Source organism: Archocentrus centrarchus, chromosome 1 (genome assembly GCF_007364275.1).
Source record: "Archocentrus centrarchus isolate MPI-CPG fArcCen1 chromosome 1, fArcCen1, whole genome shotgun sequence".
NCBI classification, from domain to species: Eukaryota; Metazoa; Chordata; class Actinopteri; order Cichliformes; family Cichlidae; genus Archocentrus; species Archocentrus centrarchus.
Window position 1 is genome coordinate 16337422 of NC_044346.1, and position 13566 is coordinate 16350987.

The 13566-nt window shown below is 46.0% G+C and overlaps 1 protein-coding gene across 4 annotated transcripts in view; it reads left to right on the top strand.

The window, feature by feature from the left end:
* lef1 (lymphoid enhancer-binding factor 1) overlaps positions 1–13566 on the top strand; it is a 42472-nt gene that overhangs the window by 26982 nt on the left and 1924 nt on the right. Inside the window, exons 6-10 of one of the 4 annotated variants that reach the window (XM_030732785.1) lie at positions 1845–1964; positions 2773–2935; positions 3761–3868; positions 5676–5718; positions 6284–6325. In XM_030732785.1, the coding sequence (XP_030588645.1) occupies positions 1845–1964; positions 2773–2935; positions 3761–3868; positions 5676–5718; positions 6284–6318 (469 nt within the window). In that variant the 3' untranslated portion in view covers positions 6319–6325. Of the gene's footprint in view, positions 1–1844; positions 1965–2772; positions 2936–3760; positions 3869–5669; positions 5719–6283; positions 6326–13566 lie in introns of all 4 variants that reach the window. The other 3 variants (XM_030732777.1, XM_030732763.1, XM_030732770.1) reach the window with 3 other exon arrangements.

Genomic DNA, 13566 nt, shown 5'->3' on the forward strand with positions numbered 1-13566 from the left:
TGTGTGCCCAGCACATGTCAAACACATCACCGCATTCGTGCCCCTGCATAGCCATATGGCTGCTTAACCCTCATCAAAGCTTTCTGGAAGCACTTCTCTCTCTCTGAGACTTACTTCAAGTGCTTTTCTTTCCGTCCTCTTCCACTGCATCCTTGTTACTTCCCTGGGCTCCCCCAGCATCTCTCTCTCTCTCCTGCTTTCTTTCTGTTCTCTACCATCACGTTCACTCACTGTATGGCTTTAGTCATACAGTGAGTGATCTCACATGACCAGAGGTCTCCTCCACCTCCACCTTTCCTCATCAGGCCTCCTTAAATTTGAGTACCCCACTTTTGATTTTGGGAGTTTTCCCAACATAAGAGACCATTTTCTTAAAAAAAAAAAAAAGAGAGAGAGAGAGAGCGAGAGAGAAAGAAAGAAAGAAAAGCTGCTTTTCAACACCCAGAGATTTTTGGTCCTTGTGCATAGACTGTACACAGCAACAAGTCCATGGGACTGAGAGAGCAGTGTGTTTGCAGCAGTGAACAATGCTGTTCAGTAAATTTGCACCTTCATATTAGTGTTGATTTTAAATATGAATTAAAAACAAACTATAACCACAATGTTAAAATCTAACAATAGTGTCAACTATTGAGAGAAAAGTTAAAAAATGAAATCTAATCACCAGTTCTGAAACATGACGAGCAGAAACGTGTTGAAGGGTTTCCTTAAACAAAGCAAGTTTGAAAGAGACTCCCACATATTGCTTGCTCTTGAGGCGCAGCGAGAAGGCAAACATGAGGACCGGCCATTGGCTATAGTTGGGTCACTGTGTATAATATATGCAGTGACCCAGAACTTTAAGAAGAACAATGCATTCAACTTTTTGCTCAATTTGCTGCTCCTTACCTTTAATCCCCGCTCCTTTCTTTTTTTTTTTTTTTGGCAAATTTTCTTAAACTTAGTCTGAGGATTCATTGGACAGATTTTAAATCTTTTCCTTTTTTTAGTTTTTTACAGGTTTTCAAAATTAGTAAACAATAAAAAAGTAAGTATCAGATCAATGGTGGTTGACCTACAGCTAAATTAGTTTCCGTTCTGATATATCACATCTTGCACAAGCACAACATTTGACAGCGGAGCTTTGTAGGCCAACGGGTCTCTTGTTGGATTAAAGCTTTACTGAAAAATTGTCGGAAAGTGGTTGAAGCACTGCAGCCAGTGACCTCCCGCCATCGTCTTTAATGTTGAATATTTGTAACATTTAAAATGCAACAAATGTCATGTGTTATGCTACAGCCGCACTAGAGAAAACGGTAGTTGCAGACCGTGGCAAGACGAAAATTATTGCAACCTTTTGCAAAGATCGTGAGAGCTTGTTGCCTTTGAAATGGTTGCTTCGGGGATTGGGAAGTGCGTTCAATGTCAGTGATAAAACTGCAGTAAGACGGAGTCAGTCTGCTAGCAGTTTGCAACTGAATCGGGTTAAGTCTGCAATTATATGCAATCTTTTTGTAATAATATGGTGCTTAACTGTGATAGGCTGCATCCTACAAGGTGACGTGTGCAATTGCCTTGTGATTGAAAGTGGTCGCCCAGAGGTTGAAGGTGTTGCGTGCTCAGCCTTTGGGTGACCAGTTGGTCGTCGCAACTACTTGCAAGTGGTTGCCGAATGTGAAAATATTTTCCTAGTTGCACGAAGGTTGCCTTTTTCACTCTAGTGTGACCGAGTCATCATAGACACCATAGCAAGTGTGCACCTGTCACTACTTTTTTTTCTTTTTTTCCCTCTTTAGTGTTATTCGCTAGACCCTTTCAACTTTATTGATCCTCTGCATAGTCTCAAAAATCTGCTGTTATTGCAGGTTCCCACACCACATGGTGCCAGGTCCCCCAGGTCCCCACGCCACAGGAATCCCTCACCCGGCCATCGTCAACCCACAGGTGAAACAAGAGCCTCCTCATGACGGTGACATCATGCACATGTGAGTCCTGCAAACACACAAATCCTCGCTCAAACTGTCTCACAAATGTTTCGAAGCTCATGGCATCACCCCTGCATCAGCATTTTTTTCTGAGACAACACACTTCCAGGTATTTGTGCACTTCTTCACTGCTGCAGGAGGCCGTTGCTCAGCAAACCCTCTCTGAGCCTTGTTCTCATTCTCTTGATGGGAGCAGATAACTAGCGAGGGCCCACGCTCTGCTGATAACAGGCCTATGCTTCATTTGGCCTCTGGGATCCCAACACTCTTAGCTGGCAACAGATACAGGTCCTAGATTAGTGCTCAGAATTCACATCCCCAGTGTGTGCAGTGGGAAGCGCTGTGAGCGCCCTAAAGTGGTTATCAGTGATATTTCCATTATTCATGGATATCCTCCTACCAAGACTGTACTAGTATCAAAAAGGTTGTTAGAAAGCAAGTCAAGCAGTATTTTATTTTTATTTTATTTCTTTAGCATGACAGCATTTGGTTTTAAGCATTTGCCAATGTGCTGTGGACAAGAAGGTTTGGTTGCCATTACTGGTGAAGTAATCTCTCTGCATGAAAGGCTGCAACTGTGCAACTGCACATGATTAAAGAGGTTCGGGGCCCATGGCGTGGCAGCCCCTCTCACGCTGCGTCACCATTGGCTAAGAGCAACCAGACCCTCGCTGCATTTGTCGCCACGGCGGCACCATAATTTCCTTCTTCTGTTTGCGTCGCTTTTTTTATTTTCCTTATTTTCAAACTTTTTAGCTTTTTTTTTTTTCTCTCACCTCCTTCCATCTCGTTGTTTCATTTTCTACAGGAAACCCCAGCACGAACAGAGAAAGGAGCAGGAGCCCAAAAGACCGCACATCAAAAAGCCACTAAACGCCTTCATGCTCTACATGAAAGAGATGCGTGCGAACGTGGTTGCCGAGTGCACACTGAAGGAGAGTGCCGCCATCAATCAGATCCTGGGACGAAGGGTGGGTCACTCAGTATCCCGATCCGCCGCGCTCGCTTTCTTTTTCTAGTTTATCTTTGTTGATTGACTTAAATCGCGGTGAGATCATAAGTTTATGTCATGGCTCTGAAGACGCTGCACGGACTGCTCAATTAGTTGAAAAAGTACAAAGATTCCTCTCTTTATTAATGGTCTTTATGAACTGGTTGTGATTATTGTCATAATGATTGCCCAAGCCAATTACTTCCCCCTTCTCTCAACAGCACAGACAGAGGCTGCCTATCTAACTGACATGTAATCAGATTGGCTTTAATAAAATATGCCTGGATAATGGCACTGTTGGAAATGACAAAATTTGTTCCTTTTGAGGATTGGGAAAAGAGTGGAACCACAGAGCCATGTTAAAAGCCTTAACGAATAGGCCTAGCGGTTGAGGCAGCCAGCCACAGCAAAGCCTAGTTTGTGGCCTGCATAGGGTAATTGCTTGCTGACATAGTTTGAATAAAAAGCACTGCTAAATTGGAAGCAGTGTTTTGATATGAAATCAAAGTTTTTTTTTCCTCTTCTTGTCTCTCCCTTTTTTCTTTTTTTTTCTTTTTTTTACCCTCTTACTCTCGCGCATGTTAATCTCTTCATCATGTTCTCCCCCCTCTTCTTTTGTCTTTCATCCCCCCCTCCTTTTTTTTTTTTTTTTTTTTATACACATGTGGAAGTTGAAAAGTTCTTTTTTTCCTCCTTCTATACCAAAACACCAGCACACGTTTCTACGCGGATAACATGCAAGTGCATGCCAGTAATTGACTGTGTGCTATTCTCCCCCCTCCCAAATCTCCTTTGTACTAAACAGTGGCATGCTTTATCTCGAGAAGAGCAAGCTAAGTATTACGAGTTAGCCCGCAAGGAACGGCAGCTCCACATGCAGCTCTACCCAGGCTGGTCCGCTCGAGACAACTATGTGAGTATCAACAGAACAGACTGGCAGAGGTGCGCGTGCGTGGATTTGTGTTGATTCACGTCATTTGTTTATGTCAGTGTTGCATGACTTGTTCTTAAAATGCCACACAGGAATGACACATACACACACACACACACACACACACACACACACACACACACACACACACACACACACACACACTAATTTGCACCAGTCCTCCTCCATGCTAATGGGGTCCATTTGTAGACTCTTTGTTTCAGCCTAATGTGTAATTCATAACGCTGTGATTCACTGTTATAGTACCATCCACACTAAAATGGATTGTAGTATCACGGACACTATTATTGCCATTGTGAGTGAAAATTGCCTGGTAATGGTTATGCCGGTCTTTGATGTTCCATATCAGCTTCGGATGTAGAAAGCAACTGTTAGAGTGAGTTGAGGAGGCTGGATTATACATGCCGCATACAGCAGCAGCAACCTTTGCTCCCCCAGCTGCCGTTTTTTTTTGTTTGTTTTTTGTTTTGTTTTTTGTGAATCTGGGAGGTTCAGCTGGATTTAGGATGCAGCCCGTATTTACTGTTACACTGTGCATGTGTACATGTGCTACTGGATGAGAGTCTAAATGTGTCTTTGAGAATGTGACTTGTATGAATTTGTGCGTGCGTGTGTGAGAGAGAGCGAGCACCGGCCTTTATTAAAAAGTGTGGCTCCAGCACTCACATTCACTCCACCACCAAAGTGCTTTGTGGTGTTTATCTGCCTCCCCTCGGACACCGACAGCATCCCTCCTCCTTCTGCCTCCGCGGCTCCACTGCCAAAATGCCTCGCTGAGGGGGGAAGACCGTTTCACAGCTCTGCTCCCAGTGAAGCACAGCAGAGTTAAAGATGCGCAACATCGCTGCACTAGTGACAGCCCAGATCCTGTTTAATGTCCTGCCTTGTTAGTAGATGATGATAGAAGGGGGTTAAATGTAAAGGAATGGCTTTACATATGTCATATGAGAAAGGTAAAGATATGTATGGGTAGTGCAAAGCAAATTGGATATCCTTGTAGAAGTTATCCTGTAACCGCTCCCACAATCACAATCTTACAGACAGAGCATCATGCCTGGAAACACCCAAAATAGGTAACACACTGGCACAGAAAATGCGTATCATTCATAGTTTTGCCATGCCCCCCCCCCCCTTTCCCCATCCTTTCTCTCACCCACACTCACTTAGTCTCTCTTCTTCCCTGTCTGCCGCTGCAGTAGAAGGCAGATTAGCTCATGAATAAGTGGATTAGCAGACTTTGCAGCAGGAAACCAAAGTGCTGCTCATATTTGACTAGAACGACTCTACACTGCTATCTATACCTATAGTCTCCCCCCTGGGGATTTAGCATAAGCTAAAAATCCTTACGCACTCCCACCACCTCAGTGGAAAAATGAGTGGCACTCTTCACAGCCTAATTGCAGTGAGCATTTTTAATTGCACTTAATGTTAATGTTTGTCATTAAGAGGACTTGAAAGGTAGACGCGGAGCTGTCAAAACAGCAGAACTTTACTCAGCCGGGATGGCCACTCTTCAAAACGGGCCTAAAAACTATAGAAAGGCAGTCGAGAGGAGGTAGAGCACACTCGTACAAGATCAGGCTCTCGATTGGTCCGTCCCTCAGTGTTGCAGTTTGTGGTGGAGTCCAGAGTCTGGGTTGATGCTGGTTGGATGCCCAGCAGGGGATGAGTGAACATGGCAGTCAGCAGCAGGCTATCAAGAGTGGTCTAGTGAGCGTGAGTGCTGGAGCCACACTTTATGCGTTCCTCTGTATATTTTTAGGGAAAGAAGAAGAAGCGGAAGAGGGAGAAGATGCAGGAATCGGCCACAGGTAAGCAACGCTCCCTTCTGCTTTCGCTCTCGTTTTGGTTTCATCGTGAAGTTGGGAGTCACACCATCTTTTTATGGAGTCATGTTTTACAGTAAATTGCCGCATTTGTACTAATGCTCGCCCTGTAAAACAAACCACTAACCTCTCATCGAAGACTGACTGACAACTAGTAGAATCAGAGACTGAACTCACTCAGTACTACGCTCATTCGAGTCTCAGACTTGACTTTCTTTGTGTACACCCCTTCATTTATATGTCTCTTATCCCCATCTTCTCCTATTACACCTACTTTGGGATTAGTCTGTCCATTCTATGCGACTGCTTACCGATTCTGGGCTTTGCATTATTTGTTTGCCTGCTGCACTACAGTGTGTCTTTCTGCTGACCTTGTTTAGCTGCACTTTTGAGCCGCCTCTTAGCACTGCAACTGTAATCCACTGAGAATTACCTCTTAAGTAAAATGTCAGTACTTCCTTTTGGTCTGTACAGCTGTATAGGCCAGTTTTGGACGGTTATGATCTTTGGCGTCCAGATACCTTTTAAAAAAAGATGCAATTTTCTGCAGGTACAGGCCAGAGAATGAAAACGGCGTACATCTGAGAATATGGTAAGACAACCCCTCTATGCCCTCCCTGTCTGGTCCAGTTCAATATATGTCAAGCTTTTATTTATTTCTTTTTTTTAAACTGCTAAACACTGACTTTGAGAGTATGTGCTCACAGACTAATCCTAAAAAGGTCCACCCTAACCTTGCCATAGTCATCATGTCAGCTGTGTTAAGGCCTGAAGAGGTGCGTGTGTGTGTGGTTTGCTCAATGGCCTCAACACAATATGCATTGAATTTTCTGCATGCGTATGCTGTAATGTTCAGTTCTGTGTCTTTGTGTTGGAGCTGGTTGGATGAAAAGTCTTGTGCTGTTTGGGGGGAAAAAATGTCCAAATAAAGAAAAATATTGCTTAATAAATCTTGCAGCTCATCCACTCGGTGTTTTCCAAACATGGCATAAATAATACATCTGAAAACAGTTTTGCTCGCCACAGACTTTTTTTTTTTTTTTTAAGCACTGGTGGAGGCTAGGATATCAGCTCAGTCCCATATGGACTACATGTGTTGTCTTTCTCTCTGTCTTTTGTGAAGCAGGGCAGCATCCAGCAGCTTGTCTGGCAGGAACGTAATGAGATGCTATACCTTAATAAGATTTCATGGTATCTGGGGTTTCAGGGTGTCTATAATGCTTTCATAACAAAGACACGGTGTAGTCTCTCACTCCCTCTCTTTTTCAATATGTTATAGATTTGTAGAGAGATATTGATCCAGACCAAATGTCAAAGCCTCAATGAGCTGTCACCTGTCCTTTTTTTTTCCCCCTTTTTTTTGCTAAGAGGAGGATTACCATTCTGAGTATGTGGTAAAGGCAACTCTATTTCCCCCTTCTCGATCTTCCTTACTCTCCTTGAATCTTTTTGCCTTCAATCTATCTGCTTCCCTTCTCTCTCCCTCCCTGAGAGTCTGGTAGCATCCTGTTATTCCGCTCCCTTTTGGCAGCAGAAAAAAGCCGGGCAGATGTGACAAATCTGGTCTTACGTCGAAATCACCCCTAACCAGACAAAGGTTTTCCACTTGATCGATTCCTGACCCGGTGGCTCTGCAAACCCAAAATTGGTCTGCCTTTCTTTTCCTTCCTCCTCTTTCTTTTTTTTTTCCTTCTCCCACATCCAGTTTTCAAAGCACAGAAAGCGCAAGCGCTAAAAAGCACTTTATCTCTGATCCAATAAATAGCAGTGCCTAGCCGCAGCGGGATGGACACCCTTGCTGATTCTCAGTGACAGCCTTAAACTAATATGCATAATACCAAGGATACTGCCACAACTCCCCAAGCCCTCAATTTATGCAGATCCCAAAGAGCTGGATTGAGGTTAGCTTGCTGTAGACGCCAAAAAGCATCTTTAAATGAACTCGTTTGTCTATTCCTTTTCATCTGCCCGTGCCTCTAACCCATCTGTCTCTCCCCTGTTATGCAAAATCTGCAGAGAAATCTGTTAATGAGTTAATTTTGACGACGCAGTTTTGAACAGCCCTTTGTATAGAGGTTCAAACATGGCGAACGTTTGCTCTGTCTGAGTTTTATTTTTAACACTTGGACAGTCACGATGAAGAATATTCTCGTGAAACGCTGCACTGACTGTGTGCATTTTCATATCGACATTTAATGGATTTTTTTTTTTTTTTTTTTTAAGGCCTGTGAAGCAAATCAGGAGTTGAGTCTCAGAGCAGCGTTTTATGGCGTGATGTCGGTTCTCTTTGTTATCTTTAGCATGTCAAACAGTGGGCCCACCACACAGCTGGCTCTCACCACAGTACAACAGCTCTCAGAGAAGTCATTACTCTGACATTGTGAAATTAGAGTTTCCGACCGACTCCCTCACTGCTCCTTCCCCAGCCCTCTTTTTTTTTTTTTTTATCCTTCTACTAAGTGGAAATTACTCTTTTTGCACTTTTTTAAAAACTCCTCCCGCTTTGCTGTTTTTACACCTCTCTTTATTTTGGTTCTGTCCGTCTTGCTTCCTCTCGTGCTGTTAGCCTTTTGTCTGACTAAGCCCGCTGATTCACAGCCTTTGAGATAGTTATCTGGCTGAGACTCATACATGCCCTCGAGGCTTTCTCCCGTTTCAGCCACTGCACATTTTTTTCACATGGGGGAGACACTCCTAACAAAGGTGGCTTTTTAATCTGGCTAACAAGGGCCCCCGGAGTCTCAATAAACCTGCATGTGAGTCCACAGTTTTTTTTTTTTTTTAGGAGTTTCCACAAACTCTTCACTTAGGCATGGAGTGGTATTTTTTTTTTAATCAAGTGGTCCTGGATATGCTTAAAATTGATACTTAATCATTATGAACATGTGCAAAGTGCATCTAGGGTCGTTTTGAACCACACGTCACGCTGCAGAAACATAAAAGGAAGTGTTGTTCAAGCAGGAGCTTTGGTGGCCACTCTCACTCCTCTCCTCTGTCTGTCTCAGTCGTGCCCCAGCTCTGATCCCTCTGATGTAGTGCAGCCAGAAGTCAGCTGTCAAAAGACTTTGATGAGCGAGGGAGGAGGAAGAAGAAGAGGAGAGGGAGAGAGCGAAGGCAAGAAGAGGGCCAGGAGAAAATCCCCATACCCACCCCGTTCTCGAGAATTCACAGTTTACCCAATCTCACTCAACTGCCGCTCATCCTTCAGTCTCCGTTCCCCATTTCTTTCCCTTTTCACTCCATCTTTATTTGTTGCCTCTCATCTTCTCCCTCTCTCAGACCCTCATCACTCTCAACACATTTCTGCGTGTCGCGTGCGCGCACAAATCTGAGCAGCCAGCCACACACTCGGGCTGCAATTAGGCGATTCAGGTCTGCCTCCATTTCCAGTCATTTCAATTTGGCAGCGAGCCTCTAGGCCACTGCGGCACAGCCCAGTGCCTCCACACCCTGCCTTATTAGTGACCTGGGATAATTGGGGAAGGAATCCGGATTGTGAAACTGACTGTGGGTCTCGCTCTGAGCAGTACACAGGAGATCAGAGAGATGTTTTATAACTGTACTTTCCCAAAAAAAAAAAAAAAAAAGGGGGAGGTAGATATGGGTAGGAGAGATTTTAAATCAGAGTGATGCCCCAGCTAATGTTACTTTAGGTAGGAAATGGAATCGGAAATGTCTCACCCCCCCCCCCCCCCCCCCCCCCCACCCCCACCCCCCCCCCCCCCCCCCCCCCCCCCCCACCCCCCCCCCCCCCCCCCCCCCCCCCCCCCCCCCCCCCCCCCCCCCCCCCCCCCCCCTCCCCCCCCCCCCCCCACCCCCCCCCCCCCCCCCCCCCCCCCCCCCCCCCCCCCCCCCCCCAACCTCAACAAAGTCTACACTGTGAAGAAAAACGACTCTCTCAGCACTTGTGTGGACCCTCAGTAAAGTATGTTGCTTTAGCTCAGAAGTAGAAATCATTCACACTGACATAGCTGTCTTACCCTGGCCTGGCAACCTTATTTGACACCTTTTTTTTTTTTTTTTGTGGGGCGGATAGGGGAAGGGGAGAACCCTCATAAAGGTCTGTGTTCACATGGAAATAAACGAAGCTGTAGTTCTCCAGTTGTTTAGACTGGGGCCTGAAATTTGTTTTGATTGAGTCATGGGCCTATTGTGTGTGGTTTGGTGGCCAGCTGCAGTAACAGTATGAGGGTCCAGTCTCCTGGCTTTTTGTGATGACTTCTCTACTTCCTGTCTTTCTCTGTCCCCACCTCACCCCCCTCACCCCTGAGGCTCCTTGAGGCGCTGCAGCCTTTCAGAAGGCGCAGAAGATGTGACCTCATAAAACGCTCCCCTTGTGAGATACTCATCTCTGATATCTGAATTAAAGGCCCCCAGGTAACATGGCACAGGCAGGAAGAGGACAGCGGGGCTGAAGGAAGTGGTGTTTGTTTTTATTCTCCTCCCGTCAGTTTGGTTATAACAGAGCCTAAACTACCATCCCAGCTCTTCTTCCACTCATTTTTGCTGCCTCTTTTTCTCACTCCACCTCTTCCTGCTACACTCCTCTGTCCTGATGCCGGAATATAAGTGGTGGTGGAGGCCTTTGAAGCGAGACCACAGCAGAGGGAACAGTCATTGTGCAGGCTCTTTGAATGTGCCCGCAACCACCCCGCCACCACCCTCACCACCCTCCTCCCTCCTGACATCCCCCGGCCTCTGCAGTGGCTCAGACTGAGCTGTGCGGGGGCACACGGCCAGACTTCAGCTGCCCTGGCCCCCAGCAATGCCTCCTCAGATGTGGGCAACACCTCCCATTACCTCCCCCCTCCTCCCACACCCTCCTGTTGCTTCCCCTAGTCTCACCCACACATGCCTGAGGTTTGGGCTTTTGGTGACTCCCTCTCCCTGTTCCCCATTTGACCACAACCAGACCCCACCCGTCCTTACTCTCCGATATGTAACACAGGCACTTTTTCCCCCCTCATTTCTTTTTAACCTGTTAGTTTCAGGCTCACTTGTTAGTTTCTGATAACGCCTGTGGCAGCAATAAAGCATCCCCTGGTTCCTGACTTTTTTTTTTTCTCTTTTGATTTGGAGGTGAAAATTTTCAAAGCATTTTTTAATGGGCATTTTCTTTTATGTTGAATGTCTCAGAGCTGAACAAAGTGCTGACAGTGCAGAGCATTTTGTTCAAAACATTGCCATCTCTTCAGGTGTTTCTTCTAATGGGCTGTCTATTATTATTTCTTTTTTTCTTTTTTTTTTTTTTGTCGTTACCAGCAGCACTGCAACAGTTTTATAGAGCTGTGACTGCTTTGAAACAGTCCCACCAAAGCTGGCTGTGCAAAACAAAGCCAAGGTCAAAACCAAGACACCCAGCACGCCAGGTTCGAGTCTGGGCCTGAGAACCAGAGTAGCTTAGGTAAACCGCCTGCACTGTTGGCTTGTTTAGAACCTAAAATCATCCAATCATACTTGTTTCTTTGCCCTGTCAGTCTTCTTTTTTGGTGTCACCAGGCTATTAAAACAGGAATCACCTTTTAAGGCTTTCCTTGTATTGGTCTCCATCTCCCACCCTTTGGTGTTTCCTCTCATTTTTCTCCTTTACACTGCCACGGTAAAGTCTGCACCTCCGCCTGCTCTGGAGACACCTCTCCAGTAATTTAGCAATTCGGTAGTGTTTTCCTCTTTAATTGGCACCGAAAGAAACCCCAGTGCTTGTGTGCAGGAGTGAGGGAACTGAGGGGGAAAAGGGGGTGGGCAGGGTGGTGGGATGGAGGTCAAGGGGCTATAAGGCGTGTGGGCCCCAGCTGCGGGTGCTTTGATTCGGCATGAGAGGTGAAGCGGCGATTGAGGGCGCGAGGCTGTGCCAGTATCTAACCTCCCACACTTCAAAAGGCGGGCGAGAGCTCGTCCCACTCCTTCCTCCCTCCCTCCCTCACATTGAGGCAAAGGAATGGGGGAGGAGAGAGAGAGAAAGGGGGGAGACTAAACCTTCGCTCGCCCTCCGAACAGAGGAGCGTTTCATTTCCTGCAAAAAAGACCGGCCAACATTCCTGAGCACTAATGTGGACGGAGGCGGAGGAGGAGATGGAGGGAGGCGAGGGGAGAGGGAGGAGAGGAGAGGAGGGGTCAAGTTGCTCCTGAATCCCAGTGTTTGTGTCGGCTGGACCTTGTGAAGCACTGGCCTGGTGCCCCCTATAACCAACCACCACGCAAGCACACACCCCTGCTGTTAGCACGAGCTCTTTTTGAAAGACTCAAACGCGCGCACACACACATACACACACCTCTCGCCCACAGCCTCTCAGGACTCTTCCCCAGGCAGGAAGGCCAGCACTTTTCATGTCTGCGGTGGGGGGAAGGAAAAATGCTCCCCAGGAAACTGGGTGCAGGGCAGGGCATGCGGGCCCGCTTTGAGATCCTAGGATGAAAAGAGAGGGGGCGGCGGAGGTAAATAAAAGCGACAGGAGCTCTCTCTTTTCTCCGAGCGCCGTGTTCCTTTCAGTTTCTGCTCTGTGCCGCTCAGGGTCAGTTCTCTTTGGGAAAGGTGGCCTCTGTCCTGTTCTCTTTTATCCACATGCGGTGAAGCAGTCAGCATGGTGGCGTGTATTTTGAGTGTTAAGATGCAGCAGCAGCACTCAGCTGACTTCTCTCCTACAAAAACACACTTGGCTTTGCCACAAGGGAGAAGCAAACTAATACCGTTTCGCTTCCTTTTTTCGTCTTCACAAAACATCCATCTTTTTAGTCGCAGGAGGCATCTATCCACCTCTGTCTCTGCTTCTCCACTTTGATCACTGATTCTATTTGATGCTGCTTGGGTCTAAAATAACTCGCCTTGGCTTGTCAATAACTGAAGCTAACTTTGTTATATTAGCCCAAGCTTGGATCATGAGAGGGAAAAGAACACTTCTTCAGCTTGATAAACAATTTCCCCGTCAGGGAACGGGGCCAGGTTCGTGAGCGTCCTGTGAAGTGGAGTCATGTAGCATTTTTACACCCTCGTGTTGGTCGACCCTGTGCCTGAACCACGCAGTTCAGATAATAACAACAAAGCTACACGAACTGTGGCGATCTCCTGTGCAGGGAGTGCGTATTGAGTCAAGTGCCTGTTGTGTGACGTAGTTTCTGTGATAGACACAGTTCCATCCTGCAGGCCCTGCGGAGGGTTTATCAGCGCTCATGGGGACACACTTGGGGTGATGAGTACATCCTGTCCCTTTTGAAATAACAAATATTGTAAATAGCACAATGAAACTTTGATTTTTTTTCTGAGCAAATTAGTACTAGCAAAAAAAAAAAAAAAAAACACAAATTGAGGAGCTGTCAGGGAAATACAGTTAAAGAAACTAAAACAAGTATCTTGAAGCACATGCACTATATGTAAAGCAGACATTGTGTTATGGTTATAGCTTTTTCTCTAATACTCCACTTAAGGATGGAACAAATTTGCCCAAAGTCTGCTGATAACCATGTATGGAACCTCTGCTTTAAACATAAATATCAATATTCAAGCTGCCATAAGCTTCACTGTCATCTGGTCAGTTCATTAATATGAGCTGTAGCAAAACACTGGCACCAGGTTTTCTTTGCATCAGCTGGGCTTGACAAAACCAAAACCCACAGCAAGAGGTGAAGGGTATCAGGGCTGCTTTTCTTTGTGAAGCGGGCTTTCTGCTTCAGGATCTGTGCCGTCACGTAAAAGCGGCATTTTCACACGGCATGTGACTGTTCTTCCACACAAAATGATCCCTATATGAGTGCCTCCCTTACTCCAGTCAGGAACATTATCAGCTGATGATGAAGATGATGATAAAATGCTGATTTTAAAAAAAATTAAAAAGCCAG